This window comes from Triticum urartu, chromosome 4, assembly GCF_003073215.2.
Source record: "Triticum urartu cultivar G1812 chromosome 4, Tu2.1, whole genome shotgun sequence".
NCBI lineage: Eukaryota > Viridiplantae > Streptophyta > Magnoliopsida > Poales > Poaceae > Triticum > Triticum urartu.
In genome coordinates this window covers 51,921,885-51,947,997 of record NC_053025.1, presented here as the reverse complement: position 1 = coordinate 51,947,997, position 26,113 = coordinate 51,921,885, and the positions used below count along the sequence as shown (strand labels likewise).

At 41.1% G+C, this 26,113-nt stretch overlaps 1 protein-coding gene and 1 pseudogene across 1 annotated transcript; both read right to left on the bottom strand.

Moving 5' to 3' along the window:
- Nucleotides 1-10,052: 10,052 nt before the first annotated feature.
- LOC125553511 (B3 domain-containing protein Os03g0619600-like) lies at nt 10,053-12,869 on the bottom strand. Its single transcript, XM_048717283.1, has 5 exons — nt 12,691-12,869; nt 12,099-12,219; nt 11,557-12,007; nt 11,253-11,473; nt 10,053-11,018 (listed from the first exon to the last, which is right to left on the bottom strand). The coding sequence occupies exons 2-5, from the start codon at nt 12,198-12,200 to the stop codon at nt 10,761-10,763; spliced, it is 1,032 nt and encodes a 343-aa protein (XP_048573240.1). The 5' UTR covers nt 12,201-12,219; nt 12,691-12,869; the 3' UTR covers nt 10,053-10,760.
- Nucleotides 12,870-22,397: 9,528 nt separating this feature from the next.
- Nucleotides 22,398-22,516, bottom strand: LOC125555028 (annotated as a pseudogene).
- Between the last annotated feature and the right edge of the window lie 3,597 nt (nt 22,517-26,113).

Genomic DNA, 26,113 nt, shown 5'->3' with positions numbered 1-26,113 from the left:
GCTTGATCCAATTGTCATCCGTGTCCTTGCTCCCGTGATCTCGGAGTGAGACCGTGAGTTTGGTTACTCTCCGATAAAGCTCACGAGGTTCTTCACCTTCTTTCATTGCAAACTCATCGGCCTCATCTTGCACCACTTCATAGTTGGAGCGTTGAATGCTTGCGCTTCCCCGGTAGAGGGAGACAACACAAAGCCATGCATCTTTGGCCAAGGCGAAGGGCCGAAGATGAGGTAGGTCTTCGGGTGGGATTGCATCTTGAATGATGAAGAGAGCATTCTCATTGAATTGATTATCCGCGGCTTCTCGAGGAGTGAAGTTGCTTGGATCATGCGGATAGAAACCTTCTTCAATGATTCTCCAAAGATTAGTGTTCACATGATTTAAATGATGTTTAAAGCGGTAAACCCAAGAATCAAAGTCCTCATTTTTCACAATCTTAGGGGGAGAACCGGCATGATTCAAATGAGTGGAAGGAACCGGTCCACCATAAACAAGTGGTGGTTCCACATGAGCAAAGATGCCGGTGCCATTTTTACCACTAGACGAAGGAGCCTTTTCACTACTAGCTTCCCCCTTGTCGGAGATAGCATCCGTCACCTTGTCGGTGGGATCACCCACTTTCAACGGTGCGGTGGATAGTTTAAGCCCCTCAAGGAATTTAGTAAACATGCTTTCAACCTCGGTCGTCATTGAGGTTTTCAATGTCTCCAAGGCCACATTGAACTCCTCACGAGAGACCGAGGTTCCCCCATCACCCGTAGACGAGGTCAGATTCACACCGGAGTGTTCCTCCACGCCGTCTACGGTATCAACCATACTCTTCGGACAGTAAAGTCCTTAATAAAGAGACAAGGCTCTGATACCAATTGAAAGGATCGATATGGTTGACTAGAGGGGGGGGTGAATAGGCAACTAACAATTTTTAGCTTTTCTTTAACAATTTAAACTTTGCATCAAAGTAGGTTGTCTAGATATGCAACTAGGTGAGCAACCTATATGATGCAAAAAGGATAGGAACACAAGCAAGCAAGTGATATGATACAAATAAGCTTGCACAAGTAAAGGCACGAGATAACCAAGAGTGGAGACGGTGGAGACGAGGATGTGTTGCCGAAGTTCCTTCCCTTTGAGAGGAAGTACGTCTCCGTTGGAGCGTTGTGGAGGCACAATGCTCCCCAAGAAGCCACTAGGGCCACCGTATTCTCTTCACGCCCTCACACAATGCGAGATGCCGTGATTCCACTATTGGTGCCCTTGGAGGCGGCGACAGAACCTTTACAAACAAGGTTGGGGCAATCTCCACAACTCAATTGGAGGCTCCCAACGACACCATGAAGCTTCACCACAATGGACTATGGCTCCGCGGTGACCTCAACCGTCTAGGATGCTCAAACACCCAAGAGTAACAAGATCCGCAAGGGATTAGTGGGGGGAATCAAATTTCTCTTGGTGGAAGTGTGGATCGAGGCCTTCTCAACCACTCCCGAGCAAATCAACAAGTTTGATTGGCTAGGGAGTGAGATCGGGCGAAAATGGAGCTTAGAGCAACAATGGAGCTTAGGATTAGAAGAGATAAGTCAACGAGGAAGAAGAAAACCCCTTATATAGTGTGGGACAAAGATCCAACCATTATCCACCTACCAGCCCGCGGCCAGCGGTACTACCGCAGGGCCGCGCGGTACTACCGCTTGCTACCAAGCGGTACTACCGCACGGACATGCGGTACTACCGTACAGGCTCGCGGTATTGCCGCAACCCTAGCAATAGCAAGGTCAGATCAGAAACACATGATCTGAGGGCGGTACTTTCGCGGGCGCGGTACTACCGCGCCCCCCATGCGGTACTACCGCACGACAGGAATCCCTTAGCCAGGGGGGAAGGATACAACCGCGCCTAGTTCCGCAAAGAAACGGAAGAAGCAAAAAGCCAACACAGTAGTACTGCCAAGGGGTGGTACTACTGCCTGACAACATAGCACGGTACTACCGCGGTAGGCGCGGATGTAAAAAATTACATCCGCCCCTACTACCGCGAAGGAGTGGTACTAGTCTGGTGAGCAACGGTAGTGCAGCTCCAGGGGAGCGGTACTACTGTGGGCACCTGCGGTACTACCGCGCCACCGCACGGTACTACCGCTGGTGCCTACGGTACTACCGCTCACCTGGGAGCAGTATTACCGCGAGCCAACCCAGCAGCTAGAACCAAGGAGGCGAGAAAGTAGAGGAAGCTCCAGGGGAAAAGGAGGGGACTAGAAAGAGACGTGTACGTGATGATTCCACCCAAACCTTTCCGGCGTGGACCCCCTCTTAATAGTACGGCTTTCCTACGATTCAAATCCACCAAAAAGAAACGTAGAAAAGACGTCGTCTTCAACAGTCTTTGAGGGGCACCCAACCGTCTTGTGCCTAGCGATGAAATGTCTGGGATACTCAAGACACACTATTAGTCCGCAAACGCGTTGTCATCAATCACCAAAACACCTTAGGGATAAATATGCCCTTATAACATCCCCTTGCAGCGAGCCTTCTGCACGAGAACTGATTTTCTTACCCAGTAGGGGCGTGGCGGCGGGCGCGGACGAAGGTGGGGCGCAGATGCGGGATCGATGAACCGTGTCATGGTGTCAGGAAGAAATACTTGTGATTTAGCTCGGAGTAAGATATCAAATGATTCATCAATGTTTCAAATCGCTCGAAAAAATCAGCAACCGAACTGATTTGATGAATAGCATAGATCTGACGAATCAGTAATGGATGCTTATCGCGACCAAATCGCCTGCATAGGAGAGCATCAAACTATTTCCATGTCATGTCTGTCAATTCCTAATGAACCGACTGCAACCAAATGCTTGTGGAGTAAGAGAAACTAAGGATGGGCACGGGCACCCGGTACAATTCATGCACAGAGAACATCTGAAAGTACTGCTCACAAGTGTCTTCCAGAGATGTTATTTTCCTCGGTGAAAATTAGGAACGCCATAGACGGCGGCGATTGACTGAGGGTGGCTATCACTTGAGATTATATCAGAGCAGGAAACATAGAAAGAGCACGGTCATACCCATGACAGGGGGTTGCCGTTGGCGACTTGAGGATCACCGACGCCCTCTCCTCGATGAGAAGCACCGCGCCATGGCTTAACTGCATATGGAGGCTGCCTTTTGCGCTGCGAGGGGCGATGGATTGTGAGGCACTCCACCCCGTATTCAGTGTGGCTGCAAGGATGCCACCTGCAATAGAGACCGAGAGATCCAACTTGGCGAGACGCGCTTTGAGCTCTGGTTTCCATGCGGCGAGGGAGTCAATCTGGGCCATCTGCATGTCAGGCGCCTTGAGAGTGGAAGCGAGATGTTGTCCTACTTGTTAGCGTGGTCGATCGCGTTGGAGTTGGAGTTCATCTTGTCGAGGTAGGCATGAAGCTCGGGGTCCATGGATGCGACCAAAGCTTCACAGGCATGTCTCTGACGGCAGGTATCCAACGTTGATGGTGGTGGAGGTGGTGGAAGGGTAGTGGTTGGTCTTTGATGCCATGATGTTAAGTTCTAGTTCCCTCTATTGCATTCACATGATCGAATGTGGGGGATGGTCTCTCTGGGATACAACTTTGCACTATAGGTAAAAGAAGAAATGTAAAAGCCGCCTAGCCGTTGTCGTGATCCACATGATGCCTTCCCGTCCTCTTGCGCTTCTCCTTAAGTAGCATTGATCCGGTTAGGTCCCACATACTTATGATTCAGATGCATAATGTTGCGACCTTTCCCCTAATTGGTCCCTACGATCGATGTGGTTGCCACAACAACATTTTTTTGCTACCATGGCAGTGCTTCCTTGAACCAGATGTTTTGTCTACATGGCAGTGTTTCTGTCTAGAGTTGTCGAGCTGTCAGTTAAGACCATGACACTGACTTGTTCGTCCGGTAGCTGGAACTGCGGTTGCCTTTGTCCACAGCCCCGACCACGTTAGTGCACTTATTCTGACATAGGGTTAGGATGTGTCGATGGCCACCACAGACGGCTCAGAGGCAGCACATGCGCCTCCTGATTTGTCATCCTCTGCTCCTGGTCGGGCACAGATCGTCTTCCCTGTCGTGATATCTAGATTGATCTCCCTCCCTCCTCAAGCGCCTCCTCCTCCTCTGTCATCCTCTACTCCTCACTGGGCACCAATCATCCCCTGCAATGAAATTTAGATTGATCTCCCTCCCTCCTCAAGCGCCTCCTCCTCCTCCGCCAACCTTTGCTCCTCGTAAGGCATCTATCGTATGCAGCACCGTGATATCTAGATTGATACCCCTCTCTTTATATATATATAGGTGTAGGGAATCAGGCAGGCAATCTGGACGAGAACTATGTCCGTTTGCTTTGAGGACATAGTCTTGATGGGAATCATGTCCGTTTGCTCGGAGGATTGTATGGATCCCCACCCCCTTTTTTTGCTCTGGCCTGTAACTGATTTTTTTCTAGTGGTTTTCTTACCACGAGAAGGAGGTAGACGACAAACCTTGACGTGCGAAACCTAGATGTACAAAAAATACTTGGCAGAAACAGTCCCCCCTTTAGTATTTGGTATATAGATATAGATATAGTTGTTGTTGTGCTTTTTTCCAACGTTACAAGAATCATTATGTTAATTTTAGAACTACACCCTCTGACTTAAACTGCAAAAATGTCTTATATTTAGGAATAGATGTAGTAAAAGATTCTTTCTTTTTGAATAAAGACACCCAAGGACATCTTAGATCTGATTAATATCAAGGAAAACAAAGACCAGTACAATAAATAGACAACTGGACGTATAATGAGTAGTAAAAGATAACAATACACTAAAAACATACTAATCTTCTTCTTCCTCCGATTGTACATCATCCATCGGAGATTGAAAATTGCACTGACCCAACAGCAAAGAAAAGTGACACCTGCAAACGCCCTCACCAAACCAGGCTTTGAAAACTGCAATAGCGACTCGACCCTTGAGATGAGATTTATAAATCGCTAAAGCAACATCGGTCGGAGCATAACCCCATGCAGAACATGCTTAAAATCAATCACCAACAGTCCAGAGGGATGGAGAAACCAGGCCAAGCTATAGAACAACACATAAGAAGATGTTGAAGTCGCCACACTAGCGCCCAGCCAAAAACTCTTCTCGAAAGACACATGAACTGCCAAGATCTGAAGGGAAACAACATATATGGGGACACAAACTCTCACAAGCCCTTCAGCGCCAGATCGATGTCGTCGACGTAGGGAGAGATCGAACGTCGTCGCCGGTTCGGATGGCGCCGGATAGGCCATCATCGCCCACCTCGTCGATCTCATCGGAGAAGCAAAACCCTAAGAAAAATTAACGAAATAGACGAGTCCACACTCCTTTTACGCCGATGAGGCCACCAGATGGGGAAGAGGAGGACCGGGGCGGCGGCGGCTAGTATAATATTCCTTTTTAGCATACCATGATTATTATGTTTTCTTTAGAGCTACAGGAATTATTATGTTTTAAGGCAATATAGATATTATTACGTGACAGTGTAGGCCCCATTTATTCAAAAATTTAATTCGGTGTCCGGGCTCGTCTACACCTGATGAACAGTAAATATTGAAGGGATGCAGATAGAACCTATTCAATCAAAAAACGTATTCTAACGCCTGTATTTTGAAATGGGTGATGTTCTACATCCGGCCTCTTCTACACCTGAAAAAAAAAGAAAAAACTGAATATTTTTGTTGTGCAGGATGCTCAAATGTGTGATGTTCTTAAAAAATCTCGGGTTGTTTAGACATTCGAGGAGCTCATGAGCTCCTCGAATGTCCAAACAAATTTGCACCCGATTTTGTTGTTTTGCCATGAGCTCCTTAAATGTCCAAACAATTCAATTTTTTTAAAAAACATCACACATTTGAGCATCTTACAACACAAAACAATTTAGTTTTTTTTTGAATTCTCGGCCCAGTAGCGGCACATATTGCTAGCCCATCTCTCCATCCGAGCGCCAGATTCCCCTAAAAAAGAAGTAGAGTGGCAAATTGTCTCAAAAAAAAGTAGAGCGCCACAACTTTTCACGTATAACCTACAAAAAAGTAATGCACATATAAAATACATATTCGATTTGTTTTCGGTTGTACTGTATAATTTATAGAGCTGTAAGTTTGTTTCGGATCCCGAATCCTGTAACCCGTCGCCCGGCGCAGATCTATAAATTCCTCCATCTTTGTCTTCGCTCAACTCTCTCATTCCTCCATCTTTTCAGGTATGATTTTCTCAAAAAGAAAAAAATGTTTACACGTACGAAGATGCTGGTGACGCGCGTCATCCGAGGACTTGCCTTTTGCTAAAAAAAATCCCAGTACTTACCAATTTCCTACGGTAAGAAAATACCTAATCGACTTGTTTATGGCATAAAATACGTATTCGACTTGTTTCCGGTATAAAATACGCGTATTCGACTTGTTTCGGGTATAAAGCCGTACCCCTCTAACCCGTCGCCCAGATCGATAATTTGATTTCTCCGTCTTTGCTTCCGCTCTCAACTCTCTCCTTGCTCCCGCGCTCTCGCTGCTCCAAGCCAGATTTAGGTTTTCGATTTCCACAGCCGCCGCTATGACGTCCGTCGAGATCCCGCTGCAGGGCGCGAGCGCCATGCTCGTCATGAACGGACCTTTCACCTTCGTGGATCCCGTCCAGCCGGTGCAGATGCGCGACCCCGGCGGGAAGAAGAGAGATCGCTGCGGGGATCTCCTTCTCGCCGACGACCCCGAGGCTGCTGGTTGGTCGTCGGCGATCCTGGACCGCAGCATCGCCCTGCGCCGTCGGCGAGGCCCATCTCCCTCTTCCAGTCTTCCTTCCACCGCGGCTGCCTCGTCGTGACCGAGGGGCAGAACAGCCGTGACCAGGAGACAGCTGCGGGAGTTGTGGCAGAAGAAATCCTGGAGCGGCAAGGGGGTGAAAAGGAGCCGACTGTCGAGGAGCTGGTCTACTGGACGGTCATCTAGTCGTATCAACCAAACCCCCCTGGTCGTGCTGACCAAATCGCCTGAAGAAGGTTCAATCTTTTACACTCTCCTTGTGTTTATTGCAGAGTCTTTTTGAGGCCATATGAATAACTTGCTTTCTTTTGTTTTCCTGTCAATGTCGGAGCACATACAACCGAATTAAACTCACTGATGGCCTTCATGTTGCTGAGTGTTGAGGAGACAACCAGAAGTAATCGGATTACAAGTCCAAAACATCTAGCAGGATAAGCTGGAAGGCAAAGGCAGGGAAGAGGAGTCGCTGATTGGTGGGGATGGCGAGGAGTTCTTCTACCTAGTTGTCATCTAGTCGAATCTTCCCAAGCTTTCTAGCAAGAGTTCCTCCTCTGGTTGTCTTTCGATGTGTCTATGCCAATTGATGGGCCCTGTTAGGCTGTTACAGAGTCCGGTTCATGTGTTCAAGTCGATAAGTTAGGATGTAATCGGCTTGTTTGATAAATAAATTGATCCACTTAAGCTGAGTTGTGATGTGCGCTCACATCGGGCTACTGTTTTGTGACCTCTGCAGCACTGGCATTGCCTCCACTGTCTCTGTTATCTTTCACTTTATTCCTCCTTCCTATTCCTCAGTAACTGTTTCACCCCGAGTAACTGCCCTTCATACCTCTGCAGCGGCTGTGACCGCGAGGGACGGGATGCAGTTCCTATGTGCTTCTTGGCTAGTGATTCTGTCATATATGATTATCTCAATGTTTTAGATAAACCCATGGCCTTATTAGATTTATATTAATGTCAATTGGTAGGTCATGGTTATATAATGTTTATTTTCTGTATTTTCAGATTTAGAATTTTCAAAGCATTAGTTGTTTGAGACCTGCAATTTTCTGATGGTTGCAATTAAGATTTCTCTAGTGACAGGCTGGTGGGATTTATGAAGTGATCAATTTTTAACTGATTGCTGCGTGAGGTGCCATTAAGGTTCGATCTACTCTAGTATTGTGAACTGTGATGATTTGATGTTTATTCAGTTTGTATGTTTTAATTGAAACTTATCCAAGCACTAGGCTGTATGTAGCCATGTGTTTTATAAGATGCTGTGTGTTCACAAGGACACTTCTTTATTTTCTCATGTGTGAGTGATCTGGGTGTCCTATTAGTTCCTGGTAAGCAAACTGACTAAGCAAATGTTTCATTTTTCTGTTGAAGTTGTAGTAAAAGTTTTTGTTGTGCTTTAAAGTTTATGCACCGTCAAATTTACGAAATAATAATTGCAGTACATATAGGTGTATGCAAAAAGTTCTAATTTCAGATTGAAAAAGCAGTGGAATGGCTTTTGCATACGTTTTCTGATGTATGATACCTAATTTTCACTTAAAAATTGGAATAAACCTCCCCAAATTCTTAGAGAGGTTTCAGAATTCAGAATATCCTTCATAAGTCGTCCAACATTTTCCTTCTTTTACATGTCTTACTTAAGTCATGATTGTGCTGTTATATTCATGTATGACTTCAGAATTATGAGCTTCAGATTTCTATGATCCCTGAGTTCTCTCCTATTTTCTCTTCATTTTGTCCCCGTACAGGATTTGGGCTGCTTTTAGTTATATAGTTCATTTCTTCATATGTTCTTTGATGCAACATAAGGTTGATGGTGCAACTACCCACCAATAGCTACGAAATTCATCGCCGCATGCAAACAGATTTATAAACTAAGTGTCTTGCCTTATATGTGAAGTGTATAAGTGTCTTGCCGTATTGAGCAGTGGCTGCATAGTATAATATCTTCCTACTATGTAGATTTATAAACTATCACATGCAACTTCCAAGTTCTATTGTTCTGAATTATTTTCTTAACCAAAGTATAAAGTGGGTCGCGGGTTGTGCAATAACTTACATTGCCCAGCCGTTTGCTGCTTGCACCATAAGGCTAGATTAGTGCAAGAGCATTATTACCCCTGTGAGTAAATTTGTCTGAACTAATCTCTACTTCTTTCATTTTGTATTACTTTTACATCGATTGCTCTGGTGAACCTGGTGGGCAATATGGAGAGCTTAATGACTCAAATTTGATGACATTACTTGAAGGTATGTGACCCTTTTTCCATATTTGGCATACCATATAGTTCATCTGGTTTTGCCAAATCTGAATTATTAGCAATACCTTTAGTAGAGATAAAAAAGAAAAAGGGATTAAGATCTTCTAGACTTTCCTATAGATGCTGCATTATATGAGGACCAACATTTGAGGCGATTTTCATCCTCAAACTATATATATGCTCTTGATCATATAACACTGTTTTAAGAACATTTCAGTTTTACGGTACTGAACATTTCAAGGTGATTTTGAAACTCCTTTCGTGCGGATCCAATCTACTATGTTAATTCACATGTTTGAATTATATGTGAAAAAACATGAATTGGAAATATTAGCTCATATTTGGAAGTATGCAATAGTCTTTCCTTGTTTACCCAAAGGGAAGAAACATAATTATATTTATAGAGCTAAGTAGTTTCTGTTAGACACATATTTAGTGTAATATCCATGTAAGTAATGTTTTACCCCAAGTTATTGATATTTTTCATATTTGTACTGATCTATCAGATTCAAACATTAAATTAGCCTGTAAAATTGATATTTTAATACACACATGACTTATTTTCTGAACAGGAATTCTCTAAAACATGGAAATTTCAAACATTGGGAGATATTCTGAATAGAATAAACTGAACTTAAATTTTTTCAAACCAGTCAGTTGTATTTTTTTTTAAAACTTGAAAATGTTCAAACCACTCAATGGAAATATCAAACCAGTCAATTAGAAGTGAGGACCATGAAATTTTCTGAACAAGAATATTCTAAAACATGGAAATATCAAACATTGAGAGATATTCTGAATAAAATAAAATGGAACTTGAAAATTTTCAAACCACTCAATTGTGATTTTTTATAAACATGAAAATGTTCAAACCACTCAATGGTGAAAAAAAGGAATTCAAGACTTCCGAAAATTCAATCATTGAGATATTTTTTTGAAAGGTTTCTACGTGACAAAATCCAAACAGCCTAATTGTTTTTGCCTCGTTAAGATTATGAATATTAAAATTTCAAAATAGTGGTGTCTGATCCTAATATAGCTGAAACTGACTGAAATAGTATAAAAAAGAAATATGTACTTATTCTTCAGGTAAATTAATTGTTTCATAATCGTATATGGCATGGCTCTCAGAGCCAATTTCAATGGTGTACATGTCTAGGCCAAAAAGGAAAAAAAATAAAATAGAAGTGACATTGAAGACAAGATCCATCCATCCAGACGAATTGTCTTGCGATCTTCCACTCGGTCCTTCTTCTTGAATGCTGTCTCACTAATTCCTGGATATTCTTTGTGGTTGGATTTACCGTAGTGAGTAGAGTACATTCTGATATGCACTGAATTTGCATCAACCCAAGGGAAGTACACAAGTGAACTAAGAAACTAGGAATCATGAGTTCAACAAACTTCAGAGGATACAAACAATTAAGTGGCTTCCTCATACAAACGTTGTCAGCACAACTAGTTTAAATTCATGCCACAAAATAGGGCTGCCACTGAAGAAAGAAATCACAACCTGTTTATGTTTAAAACTAAGTTTCTAGTTTGCCATGCAGATATAGGTTTGTTACTCATTCCAGAGTGGCCATGCCCATAGTTCTACTTCCAGATCACAAAAGCAGCAAAGAGCCCCATCAGCAACATACAAAATGCCAGCACAAAGAGCAGAGACCTCTCTGCGTCTTGTCAAGAGCGTGAAACTAGCAACGCTCACGGCGAATGATATAGACCATCATCTTCTTCTGCTCCCCCTCGTTTTTCATTAGCTCGAAGAGGCAGATGTCCCTCTCCCGCAGGTTGTTGTCTCTGGCAAAAGAAGTCCAGCCTCGACATATCCTCAGGGTCCGTTTGGTGTCGTGCAACTCAGTATGCCATCGCTGGCTCTTCCCCTCAGCCTGAAGCACCAAACTCCGGCTCCCCTTCCGAAGGTACGTTTCAGAGTATTGTGTGGCGAAGGTCTGTTTGTTCAAATACACGCAGAATACTGAACATATTAGAATAAAATGCAAGCTTGCAAATATGTAGATGAGTGGCAGTAGATAACAAGTATGAACTGTTGCTGAAACAGCTGTTGTGAAACAACTATGGTTGGTACTTGGTAGTAGCATATTTGCTTATGTGGACTGATTTCTCTCAAAACAAAATAACCGTCAACCCAAAATCAGAAGAATATTATTCTAGACTAGACTTACTAGGGAGACGAGGACAATGCGCCTGGTCATGACTGCGACGTAGATGTGCAGATCGGATGCAATGGCTCCTACTTTCTTTAGAACTTTCTTCTCCTGCACTTGCGTTAGACGGGTACCCATTGGCATCATGCAGGGGTCTGTATCATCATGCTCGGGTGTTAATCGAATATGTTCAATATCTTCGGATTCAGATGACTTGTGCTCATCTGGACTGTCTTCTCCTGTAAAATAGTTTCATGAGTAAGTGTTGGTAACTGCAGCAAAATGGTATGATCAATAGTCACAAGTCAGTTGTAAAGTTAACCTGACGAACCCTCCGAAGGATAAGATATCACATCTTTCTTTGCTCGTTTTCTACGGTGGCCTGAGCTTCCACTCTGGCAATCATCTGATCGTGCTCGTGCTGACGAAGGAGTATTACCATCACTGAAACTGGTCGAAATGTCTGCAGAATTTGTGCTTGGTTCTTGATCACTAATATTGGTCAGTATGCGAGCACAGGACACCACTTTCTCACAACCACTAGAATCAAAGACCACAACCTTGAAGCGACAACTTCCACGGTATCGGAACATCAATGAGTCGTTCTCTACTATATGGTTGGCATCGACAAACGCCTCCCACCCAGATCTGAGTAATGTTTTGTTCCTACGCTCAGTAATTCCAACATCGTACACATTGCCGTTGGGGGCTTCTAGTTCAATGGTTCCTGACAGCTTCCACGCGAAATAGTTCACAAATCTCTCTGGTATGACCTGCAATTTTTTTAATTGTTACTAGTGTTAGTTTAGAACATGTCTTATTGCTACCGGTTCAATGATCAAGGAAACCCACCACTGAGCTTACCATGCTATGCCTAGAGTGTCTATCCATGTGCGTGAAGAAACACTTGACCTTTCCATGCAAATGAGTCCAGTATCTCTTGCAGCACTCACAGGAATTGCTCATCTCGCCGCCTACTTATGTCCTGTAAGCAGAAAAACATAGATTATGACTGGCAGAGAAAGAAAATCTTGGTATCCTCTGCAGCATTTTTTACACTGCACCTACTCATTAAGTTTCTTTTTTCCGAATCATGCAGGACAACTGCTTGTGCCTTGTGGTATATTAAGATGGAATCAAGAAACAGAGTACAGTGAGTTTGTACAAACGCCTAAGTACAGGGAGTTTGTACCATGAACATCAAGCAAAATTACAGGGAGTTTGTACAAACGACCAGCCAAAGATCAAGCAAAATTACAAACGCCTAAATGCTTAGCCCCTGCACGCACCCATCAAATTACCTGATCTCTAACAAGAAAGAAACATGTATAGCTTCTCCCTGTGGTAAATTCTGAGAGTTTCCCCAACAAAAGGGCTGAAAGAAAAGAAGCAAAATGCACATGTAGGGAAGGAGATAAACCAAAGGCTAGGCAGCAACCAAAAGCCAAGGACTCACTCACTGCAATGCAGGCCGGAAGGGAGTAGTACTCAAGGCTCACAACGCTGATGTGTTGCTGGAACTTGAAGAAGCAAGCATGGATACCACGGGAAGGCGGAGGAGGGAGAGAAGAAGCAAGTGGAGCCACCGAACGGAAGGCCTGTAGGATGCCCTGATTTGCCCTCTCATTCTTTGTCTCTGCTGCTCTGATGGGATGGGACTCTACGGCCCTAGGATGATGGCACTGTATCACACGTCTAGTAGCCCGGTCATAGACTTGTAGGCCCGTCTTGGAGAAGCGGGGAGGTTTTGGTCAAAACGTTGTCAAAAGAGAAAGTTGGCACCGTTCGGTGATTACGAGGTACTAGTAGGGTGCTGGATTTCATTTTAAAAGGAAACAAAATAAAATTCTTAGAAGTCTTGTTTCAGATTTAAGAGCAAGGGTGATTAAAAAATTCAATTTTGGAGCCAAATTTGAATGAAAAAAAATCACGCTTTAAAAAAATCACAACAAAACGTAGGACTTCGTCTAGAATGATGAAAGCAGAAAAGTTGTCCTTGTCCCCAAGAAAGGCCTCCCAGACGACATGGACCTCATGCCTTCCGTCGGAGCCACCGCCGGTCTGCCTCATCTCCTGTGGCCTTAGGGCCATGGAGACACGGTGAACCCCGACCCTTGCCGGCGGGAGGACTCCTACTCTATTTTTAGGTGTTCTTCTGAGGTTGATTAAGGTTTGTGTCCTCTTCAGGAAGGCGAGGCGGCGGCGACTCCCTGAAGATGGAATAAGGTCCTTCTCACCTAACCTCATCGCAGCGCTGCATCTAGCATTGTCAAAGGGTGTATGGAAGTGTGTATGTGTGGCGGATCTCGTGGGATTTGATCGGTGTTGATCTTCGGTGGATCTCTATGAATCTAGTCTTCCATTGTCTGTGTTCATGTGTTTATAGGTTTATAATTCTGATCTACACTTCTCTACATTGGTGATGGTTGTTGTTCTGATACACTGGTCCTATGGGGTTTTAGCATAACGACTTCCTATTTGTTTACTACAACAAGGTTTGTCCGACTCCATTGACAGAGGGGTGCTGAAGGTGACGCGTCTTCGACTTGCTCTAATAATTATAGTCGTCGTTAGGTGGTCTACCAGTCAGTATGTAATTTATATTACTTCTGATATTTTTTGTACTGTCATGACAGTTGATGAATAGATCGGGATTTTGATATTTTTTGTACTGTCATGACAGTTGATGAAAAGATCGGAATTTTTCCGCAAAACAGAACAACAAAAAGGAAGCGACTCTCACTGAGACCTTCGCACTGGCGCTCCTGGACCGATACCGTTTGATTTTTCTTCATGTTTCTTTTTTTGGTTCTTCAATGTTTACCAACTTGTGCGCAATTTTGACAGAGAATCCTTAATAGTTATTCTCTACAACTCTAAGCTCCCTGGGAACGCCACTCTCTCCGACATTTCCTAAAAGGCGCTTCAGGCCCCCGTTTGTAGTGTTTCTGCAATCAGGCGCACACCCCCGCCTGCACGCTGGGCCGACCTGTTTTGCTTCTTTTTTCTCTCTGTTTAAACCAAAAAAGGGTGTGCGCTCAATGGATTCGAACAGAAGATCTCTCTCAGCTAAGTGAGAACAACAGTGGCCGCTGCACCAATCAACGGTTGGTGCCTGTTATTCTTTTTCCATTCGTGTTCTTATTCTTTTCTTCTTTCCTTTTTCTTCTTCTTCTTCTTCTACTTCTTCTTCTTGTTCCTTTTTCTTTTTTTTCTTTTTTCTGGTTATTTTTTTTCGTTGAATTTGATGAAATTGTTTCATTTTTTGATGAATTTTTTAGAAATTTGATGAACTTTTTTTCAAATTCAATAAACTATTTATCCAAATAAATGAATTTATAATATTTATTGACGGTTTTTTTCAAATTTGACGATATTTTTCAAAAAACTGATGAACTTTTTTTTCAAATTTGATGAATTTTTAAATCAATAATATTTTTCATAATTTTTGAACCTTTTGGAGTATGTAAACTTTTTTCAAAATCCATGAGCATTTTTGAATTTATATTTTATTTCGATTTTTGCCGATTTTTTGGTTTTTTTTTTCCGAAGTCAACCATTCACCGATCAACCACGACCAGTCACGAGTGAACCCATGGAACGACGGGTACACCTATATCTCGCTTCAGCCCACACGCACGGCCGGCCACAACCTCTATTTTTTGTTTTTTTCCATTTGTTTTCTGATTTAGTTTATTTAAATATTTAAAAAATGTTGAACAAGTATTTGGCAAATGTTAATCAAACATTCGTAAAAATGTTGAATGTGTATAGAAAAATTATAGATAATGTATTAAAATAATGATAAATTTTTTTATCATGTATATAAAAATGATAATCTAGCATTTTTTTTAAAAGTTGACCCAGTATTTGAAAAATGTCAATCGAGCATTTGGGAAATGTTAAATGCGTATAGAAAAGAAATGTTGGCCATGTATTAATAAAATGATGAAAAGATATGATCATGTATATAAAAATGTTGAGTAAAGCATTTGGAAAATGTTAAATGCGTATATAAAAAATGTTTACCCTGTATTTAAAAATAAGGAAAAAATTAGATCATGTATATAAATATGTTAATATAGCATTTTTAAAAATGTTGAACATGTGTTTGAAAAATGTTAATCAATTATTTCAAAAATGTTAAATGTGTATAGAAAAAATGTTCACCATGTATTAAAAATATATATTCTTTTTATTTGAAAAGAATTAATCAAATATTTAAAAAAATGTTAAAAATTTATATAAAATTATTAATTCTCTATTTGATAAATTTTAATCAAGAATTTGAAAAATGTGTATAGAAAAAATATTGACCATGTGTTACAAAAAATTATTAATTTGTATTGGAAAAATATTACACATGTATTAGAAAAATGTTGTTGACATATACAAAAATTGTAGAATAATAACCAAAAGAACAAAGAAAAGTGAGAAACAGAATTAACAAAAGAGAAAAGAAAATTAAAACACGAAGTTGGGGGCAGCCACTCGGCTAACATTGCGTTTGTGCTAATATTATGCGCGCATGAATGGGCCGGCCCAATACGACATGGGGTGGAGTGGATAGTAGCGCCCGTGATCTCCCTCGGGACCAGGGATCGATTTCCTGCTTCTCCCGAAATCACTAATCGAGGAACACTCAAAGATCACCATCACCTTCTTAGGTTGTCAAGTGGCGCGTTGCATATGCGCCACTTGTCGCAACCTGTGGCTGTTTTCCTTTTTTCATAGATGCGTTTATTTAAAACGTTTTATTTCTTAAACCGTGCATCCAAATCTTGAACTGTTTTCATCATTGAATTCCTCACATCGAGATTTTTAAAATTAGATACCATGTTGATAGGTTTTGACAGACTTTTTTTCATGAAAAAACCAGACAAAAAACTAAACTGGGAGCACGGTTTTTCCCTTTCCGAAAGAGTCACGACCGTGCCTCTCGCGAAAGCACAACCATGCCTCTCGCGGAAGCAAAACCGTGCCTCTCGTGAAAGGCTATTATTTTTTTCATTTTTCGAGAGGCACCGCCGTGTATCTCGTGAAAGCACAACGGTGCTTCTCGCCGAAGCAAAACCGTGCCTCGTGGAAGATTTTTTTTATAGAAAATGCGTCCTTTTTTTCGTTTCCGAGAGGCACGGCCGTGCCTCTCGCGAAAGCACAACTGTGCCTTTCGCAGCAGCAAAACCGTGCCCCTCTAAGAAAAAAACAGAGAACACGTTTTCTTCGTTTCTGAGAGGCATTGCCGTGCCTCTCGCGATAGCAAAACCGTGCCTCTCACAGAACCAAAAACGTGTCTCTCGCAGAAGTAAAACCGTGCCTCGAAGCAAAAATAAACCAGTTTTTTCACAAATTTTTTGGTCCAAAAGCTAAAGAAGACCAGTGGAAAACTGAAAACCCCCCAAAAACCCGCTTAAAAAGCTGAAAACGCGTGCGGAAAAATTAAAAGAAAAAGCCCGAAGGGAGCGCCCAGAGCACGACACATGGCGGCGGCTGAGACCGTGCCAGGTGGCGCACTCTCTGCCCACCTACAAGTGATTGTTGCGAGGCTCCTGAAAAAGCACTCGTCACTAATTGCTCCCTGCTTCTCCCTATTCCTTTGCTCCTTTTACTTACTACTATGCGCGCGTGAATGGGCCGCCCAATACGACGTGGGGGGCATCCCCCCATAGCCACTCGGCTAACATTGCGTTCGTGCTAAGTTTATTAGGCGTGTCCTTCTTGAGGCAAAAAGAGCTGGTTTTTCATTAGATTTTTTCTGTTTTTTTTCATCGACTTTTCTCAAATTTTATTACTATTTTCTTTCCTTCCTTTTTTCATTGTTTTTCTTATGATTTCTTTATATCTTTCTCGGCTTTCACTGTCTTTTCCTTTTCTTTATTTTTCTTCGGTTTTGTTTCTTTCTCTCTTGTTTTTCATCGATTTTCTTCAAACAACAGATTAAAATTTTTTGAATACATGGTCAACATTTTTTCTAGACATATTTTTTTTTGAAATTTTTGATTAACATTTTTCATAATATAAGTTTCACATTTTTTTAATACATGGTTAATATTTTGCCATAAACATTCAATATTTTCCAAGTGTCTGATTAAAAAAAATTCAAATACTTGTTCAACGTTTTCTCAAATGCCTGATAATATTTTTATACATAGTCAACATTATTTATATACACATTGAACATTTTCCGAATGCTTGATTAACTTTTTTCAAATACTTGTTCAGCATTATTTTCAAATGTTTGATTAACATTTTTATACACATGATAAAAAAACTTCATCATTTTTTAATATATGGTCAACATTTTTTCTATAGACATTCAACATTTTCCAAATGCTTGATTAACACTTTTCAAATATTGTTCAACATTTTTTGAAGTGCTTGATTAAATTTCTATATACATGGTAATGTATGAGTAACATTTTTATATACATGGTATAGAAATTTCTTCATTTTTGAATACATGGTCAACATTTTTTGTATATAAATTTAATATTTTCAAATGTTTGATTAACATTTTTCACATACTTGTTCAACATTTTTTGAAATGCTTGATTAAATTTTTTTATATACATATAAAAAATCATCTTTTTTCAATACATGGTCAATATTTTTCTATACACGTTTAACTTTTTCAAATGCTTGATTAACATTTTCAAATACTTGTTCAAATATTTTTCGGATACTTGATTAACATTTTTTTTGAATACATGATCATTTTTTATACATTTTCGTACACGTGATAATTTTTTCTCTATAAACATTTAACATTTTTCAAATGCTTGGTCAACAGTTTTTCAAATGTTTTTTGTAATATATATAGAAAAAATATTAATCTTGGTCAACAGAATATTAAACATTTGTAAAATTAAGCTTGGTCAACAGAATATTTTAAAGTATAAAATAAAGGATAAAATAAAGCAAAAAGCAAAAAGAAAAACAAAAACATTAGAAGATAGAAAAAGCAGGCTTTAGCCGCCCGCACAGCTGGGCCGTCCCATCTGGAGCTCCCCTGAGGCGAGGCTTCCCTCTGCCTCATTTACAACGAGATGTTGGGGCGCTCGAACAAGCGACGTGCCGAGCGAGCGAGCACCCGCATTGGGCCGGCCCAAGTCCGCGGTTGTGTTAGTGGCATTCCCCAAATGGGCACCTGAAGCGCCGTATAGGAGCACCCACTCTGTTCTTCGTTCGGGTTGTGTGAGCATGTGGGCCAACATAGTCAGCCTCTCGTTCGCTTGACTTTACGGGCCAGCCCATTAGGGAATAACATGTGCCGCTTCTAGACTCCACTGCTCAGCGCACTAAAGTGACACCCATGAACATCTTCTAAAAAACTCCTCATGAACAGAACGAAGCGAGGGATCGGCGGTGGCGCGCATGAAGCTGGTGTGTCCCTCTCAACCTCGTTCCTTCCCCGTACCCATCTCTTCCTTCGGTCTCCCTTTTTTTCTCGAGTCGGTCCGATGGCGTCAGGAAAAACGGCGAGAGACAACTAGGGTCCGGGAAGACAACAAGAGCTTTGTTTGGAGGAGGAGATAACGAGATCCATATTTCTTCCCAAATGATAGGTGGCACACGTGTGGCATGAAGCACTCCAGTCTTGACATTTTTTACAACTATAGTTGTTATACAAAAAGAAAAAATAAACCCCAAAAATAAACTGAAGCACTAAAGTTGCCAGCTTGACAATTAAAGTTGTCATCCTAGCGTCACTAAACTTCCCATAAAAAAATGTTCGGAGTTGCCATGTGTTCATGCCACACGTGTGACACTTATTAGGGCCCTATTTCTTTTCTGCTCTCTCTTTCCATCGATTTCTCTATCTGTTTTTTTATATTTCCCTTTTGTGATTCCTCTCTGTTTCTCTCTGGGCTGCAACATGTCGGTGACCAGTCAGACAACTCATGGTACCAGTTAGTTTCATAGGTAGTGCATACCGGTGTCCTCCATCTGCCACGTGCCATTTGATTTGTTACATTCTGAAGCACGTATCTGTTTGACTGTGGTGGTTCTATGGCCATTCTTGTTCTTGTGATTTTGGTGCTTGCCATTAAGCCTTAAGAATGTAAGTTTGTTAGAAGTCAGTCTTTCCCAAATATGAATTTTAGCCAACTTTGTTGTTCATCCAAGTACGTGATGTTTCTTGGACATTTTCTCCTCCCCATACACCTCTTTTACTTCGAGGAAATTCGAGAAATCAACATCTGTGACTCTCCCTTTCTGTTTAGTTATTGTGTAACTCTTACCATCTTTCAAGCTTAATTTTGTATCTATTTAGATTTTATTGGGCATCTCACTAATGGCAACTTCATAAACTTAGAGATTGTGAAACCAGGATCCTTTTTCTTCTGATTGTTTAAAGAAAGCATCATCCTTCGGTCCAAAAGTATACCTCTGAATGTTGATGAAGCTTGGTGTGAAGATTGAATAAAACATATTGGCTTGATGCTTGATGGTTCAAGGGATAAAAGATTACTCCACCCCCTCCCCATGTTGCAACTCAGTTACCTCACTTCTGACTGAATTGCAATTGCCTATTACTAGCCATTGGTAAAGAAGACACTAGTATATTTGACAGATAAACTATTTATTCTGACTAATGCACTTTATTGTTGTTTTTAATAAGTCCATATGACCTTTTGGTGGAGTTTTCATATCAAATGTGTATTCATCCAGATTTATACATAATTTTCTAAATCTTGGGAAACATGAAAAATTTGTCTGTGTTGCCTTTGGTTAACCCGTCCCCATGTCTAAAGTTTGCATGAATTTTAGTTTGGGACTATTGCCTTTTCTATTTGTTGAATAAACTGGAAGGAGAGAAATAACTACTTTCAAATCTATAGCGTCTAAATTAGATCCTAACTAGTTGGTTGACTAGATACTAAATACACATCTTTATAATTGGTTTTTTGCTTCGACATCGATTGAAGGACATCTTCATAGCCCGTTGATTAGCCACATCGATGCGAGACTTTATTTTTTTCGACTCCCTTATTGATCTCTATCGCCGCATTCTATTCCACCTATAGTGCTATATTCATGGCTCACACTCATGTATTGCGTGGGGTTGAAAATGCCAAAAGCGTTAGAAGTACGATCCAATTATCTGGTTTGACACTAGGGTGCTCATGATTTATATTTATGCGGTGAAGGCGGAGTCATGCCATGCTAACATGATAAAAATGAGTGGGATAATATATTTTGAAAAAGTAATGATTATGTTTCTTATATTCATGGATATTATTATGTTTATATTGTTACTTCATCGTTTCTCAATGATTATACCGTAAAGAGATTACATGATACACATGTTAGATAACATTTCACATCAAAAATTCTGTTTTTATCATTTACCTGCTCGAGGACGAACAGGAATTAAGTTTAGGATGCTGATACGTCTCCAATGTATCTATAATTTATGATTGTTTCATGCTATTATATTATCAATCTTGGATACTTTATATGCATTTATATGCTATTTTATATCATTTTTGGGAACTAACCTATTAACCCAGTGTCTAGTGCAAGTTACTGTTTTATGCTTGTTTTTGGTTTCCAAAAAATTAGTACCAAACGAAATCCAAACGCTACAAAAATTTTTGATGATTTTTTTCTAGACATAAGAGACCCTAGAAACTTCTGGAGGAGACCAGGCGCGAAGCGAGGAGACGGCAAGGCAACAGGGCACGCCCTGTTACTTTGTGGGCCCCACGCGGCTCTGTCTGACCTAATTCCATTTCTATAAATTCTCAAGTATTGGGAAACCCCAGAGAGCCACCCGAAACATTTTCCCCACCATCGCAAGTTTCTGTTCTTCCACGATCCCATCTGGAGGCCTTTTTCGGTAATCTGCCGGAGGGAGAATCGATCACGGAGGGCTTCTGCATCATACTTGCTGCCTTCTGATGATGTGTGAGTAGTTCACGACAGACCTACGAGTCCATAGCTAGTAGTTAGATGGCTTCTTATCTCTCTCTCTCTTTCTCTCTTTAATCTTCAATACAATGTTCTGCTCGATCTTCTTGGAATTCTATCCAATTCTTTTGTGGTGTGTTTGTTGGGATACGATGAATTGTGATTTATGATCAGATTATTCTTGAGTCTTTTCTGAACTTTATTATGCATGATTGTCATAGCTTTGTATTTCTCTCCGATCTATCCGTTTGGTTGGCCAACAAGATTGATTTATCTTCAATGGGGGAGGTGCTTTGTAATGGGTTCAATCTTCCGGTGTCCTCACCCGGTGATAGTAGAGGTAGCGAGACACGTATTTTGTTGTTGCCATTAAGGGTAAAACGACGGGGTTTATTCATACTGTTTGGTTTTTTTACTTTGTCTACATCATGTCATCTTGCTTAAAGCGTTACTCTATTTGTCTTGAACTTAATACCATAGATGCATGCTGGATAGCGGTCGATTGGTGGAGTAATATTAGTAGATGCATGTAGGAATTGGTCTACTTGTCATGGACGTGATGTCTATATACATGATCATTGCCATGAATACGTCATAACTATGCGCTTTTCTATCAATTGCCCATCAGTAATTTTTTCACCCACTGTATGCTATGTGTTCGAGAGAGAAGTCTCTAGTGAAAACTATGGCCCCCGGGTCTACTTTTACTACATTATTAAAACCAAAAATACTTTGCTGTAATTTATTTACTTTATTTATCTATCTATCACCACCAGAATTAATCATTGCAAGTAACGAGTTCAAGGGGATTGACAATCCTCTCACCAGCGTTGGGTGCAAGTACTTGCTTTTGTGTGTGTAGGTGCTGCTAAAGATGGTTTGCTTGGTTCTCCTATTGGTTCGATAATCTTGGTTCTCACTGAGGGAAATACTTATCTCTACTGTACTGCTTCACCCCCTCCTCTTCGAGGGAAATCCCAACGCAGTTTACAAGTAGCAGACGTCAAGTTAGGATGTCGGGGATGTGGATTCTCATAGTGCACCCAACGCACACATGGGCGCATCGAGTGCGCGTCGAAGATCTTCTCCAGTGAGGTCTCTGCCGCGAGTTTGGTAGCCGCTGGCACCAACCCTGTTTCTGTGTTCCCACATTCTCACGCATGACGCACATGGGAAAATTACTAAATAGGTTGAAGATACATCGCGCACCTACGTTCCCATGCCAAGAGACGAAAAAAATGTAAAAAGGGAATGCAACATGATGACTACCCAGGAGCTCACCCATTCTCGTACTACTCTCGCCCAAGCACGTTTAGCTTCAGAGTTATGATGGGATCCGATGCTTTAGTGCTGATATGATTGCATCCAACATGTTATCCATGTCTCCGGAGTTCCTAAAATGCCTAGTCCACGAGTTTTCCATCACCTAGACATCTACCTCATTTTCCATCTAGGGAGACGTTTTTTTCCATCTTTACCACCGTTTCTACTTTCTTAAATGCTTACTCCATGAGTTTGCCATCACTTAGACATCTACCTCGTTTCCGTCTACAGCGACAATGTTCTCCATCTACCATCGTTTGGACTTCCTAAAATGCTCACTCCACGAGTGTGCCATCACTTAGACATCTAGCTACCCCATTTTCCATCTACAGAGATGATATTTTCCATCTTTAACATCATTTCTACTTCCTAATGCTTACTCCACGAGTTTGCCATCACTTAGATATCTACCTCGTTTTCTATTGAAGGATATGATGTTTTCCATCTTCACCATCAATTTTAATTCCTAAAATGCTTACTCCACCAATTTTCCATCACCTAGACATCTTCCTCCTTTTTCGTCTACAGAGACAATGTTTTCCATCTTTACCGTACTTTTCTACTTCCTAAAATGCTTACTCCATGAGTTTGCCATCGCTTAGACAACGACCTCGTTTTCCATCTATGAAGATGAAGTTTTCCATCTTTACCATCGTTTCTACTTCCGAAAATGATTACTCCATGAGTTTGCCATCACTTAGACATCTACCTCGTTTTCCATCTACAGAGATGATGTTTTCCATCTTTACCATCGTTTCTAACTTCAAGTTTACCTTGGTCAGGGCTGTTAACGGGTATCGGATCCGGAACCCGCACTCGATAGCTAAACAATGACTAGTTACAGTAGATGCCACCTGTCGGTTAATCTCGACGAAAACACTTCCATGATGTGCCATTTATCATTATGAAAGTGGACACTTGCATGATGAAAAAGTGATTATTGTCATGGAACACATCTATGCCAGCACATGTATGACTATCTTGATTCTAACATTAAACCATCATGGGTGTACAGGGGTGACAGAAAACGTGGCCTACTGTAACTATTTTTGTACTATTGATTGTAGGTTTTGCTTCGGAGGAGCATACTTTCAACTTACACTTCCCACTGATTAGTAATCTTAGGCTATCCATTTAAGGGAAATTATCACTGTCCTATAATCCTCTCTGCTTTGGGGCCCAACAAGGTATAGAAGAATAGAAGCGTCTAGTCGATTTCAGTGGGTCAAAGGAATCCCACCTCTAAATCATGGTAGACTCTCAAACCACGGGACCACCTGATGGCCCAATGGTGGTGACCTAGGTATCACCCAATAGCTATACTGTAGAAGACTCAGACCTCTCCCAATGCATTGGTGCTAAAGTGGGGTGCTAAGTGCATTAAAATACTTAGCAACTAATGTCCCCAATGCATTGGTGCTTAGGTTTTGTAGTTAAGCCTCCTCTATTTGATTGTTTAGCAATAAAACTCCTTCATGTATTGGTTGCTAGTCTTTTTGCCTAGGTCCACGTGTTTAGCATTGGTTCTTATTGGGGTCACCATAATGCTCTCTCTCCTCTTTAAATGCTTTGCCACATCATATTTCTGTCTATGTGACATCCTTAGCACCTGTACACCGTGGAGCACTGGGAAGGGCCTCACACACAGACTGACATCCTCTCCTTGCATCAACGATGAGTTGGTGGGGCCAAAATTAAACAAAGAAAGATAAACCTAGGACTTTTTATGTGTACTTAGGTTGCCCGTATTACCATGCATGCCAACTAGGCTTTGTTAATGATATGGTACACAATTAAATGAGGAAAGATAAGATGTGGTATCATATTAAATGTTGTATTACTTTGTGCTATGCATGGCAATTAATTATGCAATATAAGATATACTAACTTATAATACGGTGCGTGCATATGCGAAAAAGTGACTACGAATTCCCCTTTTTGTTTGTGAATCTCTGTTTGTATTCTTTGAGCGCACACCCATTAAGTAGCGATCAAATCAAGGAAATCAATCAAACGATCCCAATACCATGCCAGCCCAAATCATGATATTCACCAACTTGGATTTGGTTCTCCCACGAAAATCGCGTGTTGCAGAGATGAGAACCATGAAAAGAAAGATCCCGAATAAGAAAACAGAAACCGAGGAAGAGGAAACCACAAGAGTGAAGACTAGTAAAGTCTCGTCTTTTGTCATTCTTTGCTCCTTTTTTCACTCAATGATTCCCATTGTCTAAATACACATTTTGAACAATATAAGATACTAACTATTCATTTTGCATTTCTTTATCTTTTTTACAGAAGCCACAAAAAACGTCGTTTTTCACCGAAACTTTGTGCATGCACATAGAATGTCCGGATATACCCGCAGGATTTTTGTTCCGATTTTTTCAACTTTTCAAAATGTGTATTTAGACAATGGTTGCATATGCACCTAGGAGCCAAAACACCGCGTTATAAATGCATTACAAAAATAGTAGCATACACTATTAACGGTCATACGCATGATACTAGTATATGATACTCCCCATTACGAGCAGCCTTTATATATATGTCATTGGTTTATGACTATGTGCATGTTTGGAAACATTTAGAACCCTAACTACATTTATTATTCTATGCCACCACTTATGAGAGATATTACTAGCGAACCTATGAACATCTTGCGTAACAATTCACTTGTCCCTGTGGATTTGCTTCTTTTTTAATCCGACAATATATAATTATTTCTTTTATGATTATTCATTAACATCTTGCGTAACATAACTATTAGTGCATTTGACAACTGCACTAAGCCAGTTGACGACATAATATATCTTGCATCTTATTTTGTAGTTGGTACACAAAGAGATACCAAACTCATTTGTTTCTTGGGGGTTGACAAATTTTATGCCATCCACTTAAGAAAAAATTACCGCTTACAACAAACCCTTCAGACGGGGCCTAATAATTGGCTATCCAATAGAATATCTAGCCATTAAATCCGGTATATATGCGCGTGCATCACAAGAAAGAGCGCTCATACCATTGCTCTTCTTCTGTTATGATTTTTTCTTCTCTTCATGCTGGATCTTGTAGGGGCTCAGGTACGAACGTATGGAGTCATACCGTTGCTCATCTCGTGGTCTGCAATCCCAGATGAATTTCTGTTTTTTTTTGCCTCTCTCTTTTGACCTAAAATAGTTTCATGGGCAGATGGCACACATGTTGGCGCACATGTGCTTGCTTAGATGGATTCTAGAAAGTGCTTTAAGTTCTTCAAAACAAATCATGCGTGCACTTCCTGACGGGGTCCATGCATGCATGCAGCACACATTAGATACGTGCCAGCTACATCGAAAAAATAAAGTAGGTATAGGCCAGCTTAATTGATCTCTGATTATCCTCTACGAGATCTTCGATATCCGTCTACATAGCTTTCTTACCCTTTCTTTAAACTGGCCACCTTTGATGAATCTTTTGAGAGTAAGCATGTGTAAAGCACTTTAGATATGTGCAGAACGACGTGCAAGTTCTCTTCCACAATCTTCCATTCAGTTAGAACATATATGCTACTTAACTTCATTCATTATAAAGCGGCCAGCCAAATCTTGCGTTCATGCATGGGTGGTCCTTCTGAAACTGGTACTGGTGATTTGGGGGAT

Excerpts from the sequence above, each read along its gene's own strand:
- LOC125553511 (XM_048717283.1), bottom strand. The coding sequence starts at position 12,200 with ATGAGCAATTCCTGTGAGTGCTGCAAGAGATACTGGACTCATTTGCAT. Across the intron at positions 12,008-12,098 it reads GACACTCTAGGCATAGCATG|GTCATACCAGAGAGATTTGT; the intron begins GTAAGCTCAGTG and ends AAAAAATTGCAG. Across the intron at positions 11,019-11,252 it reads GCATTGTCCTCGTCTCCCTA|ACCTTCGCCACACAATACTC; the intron begins GTAAGTCTAGTC and ends TTGAACAAACAG.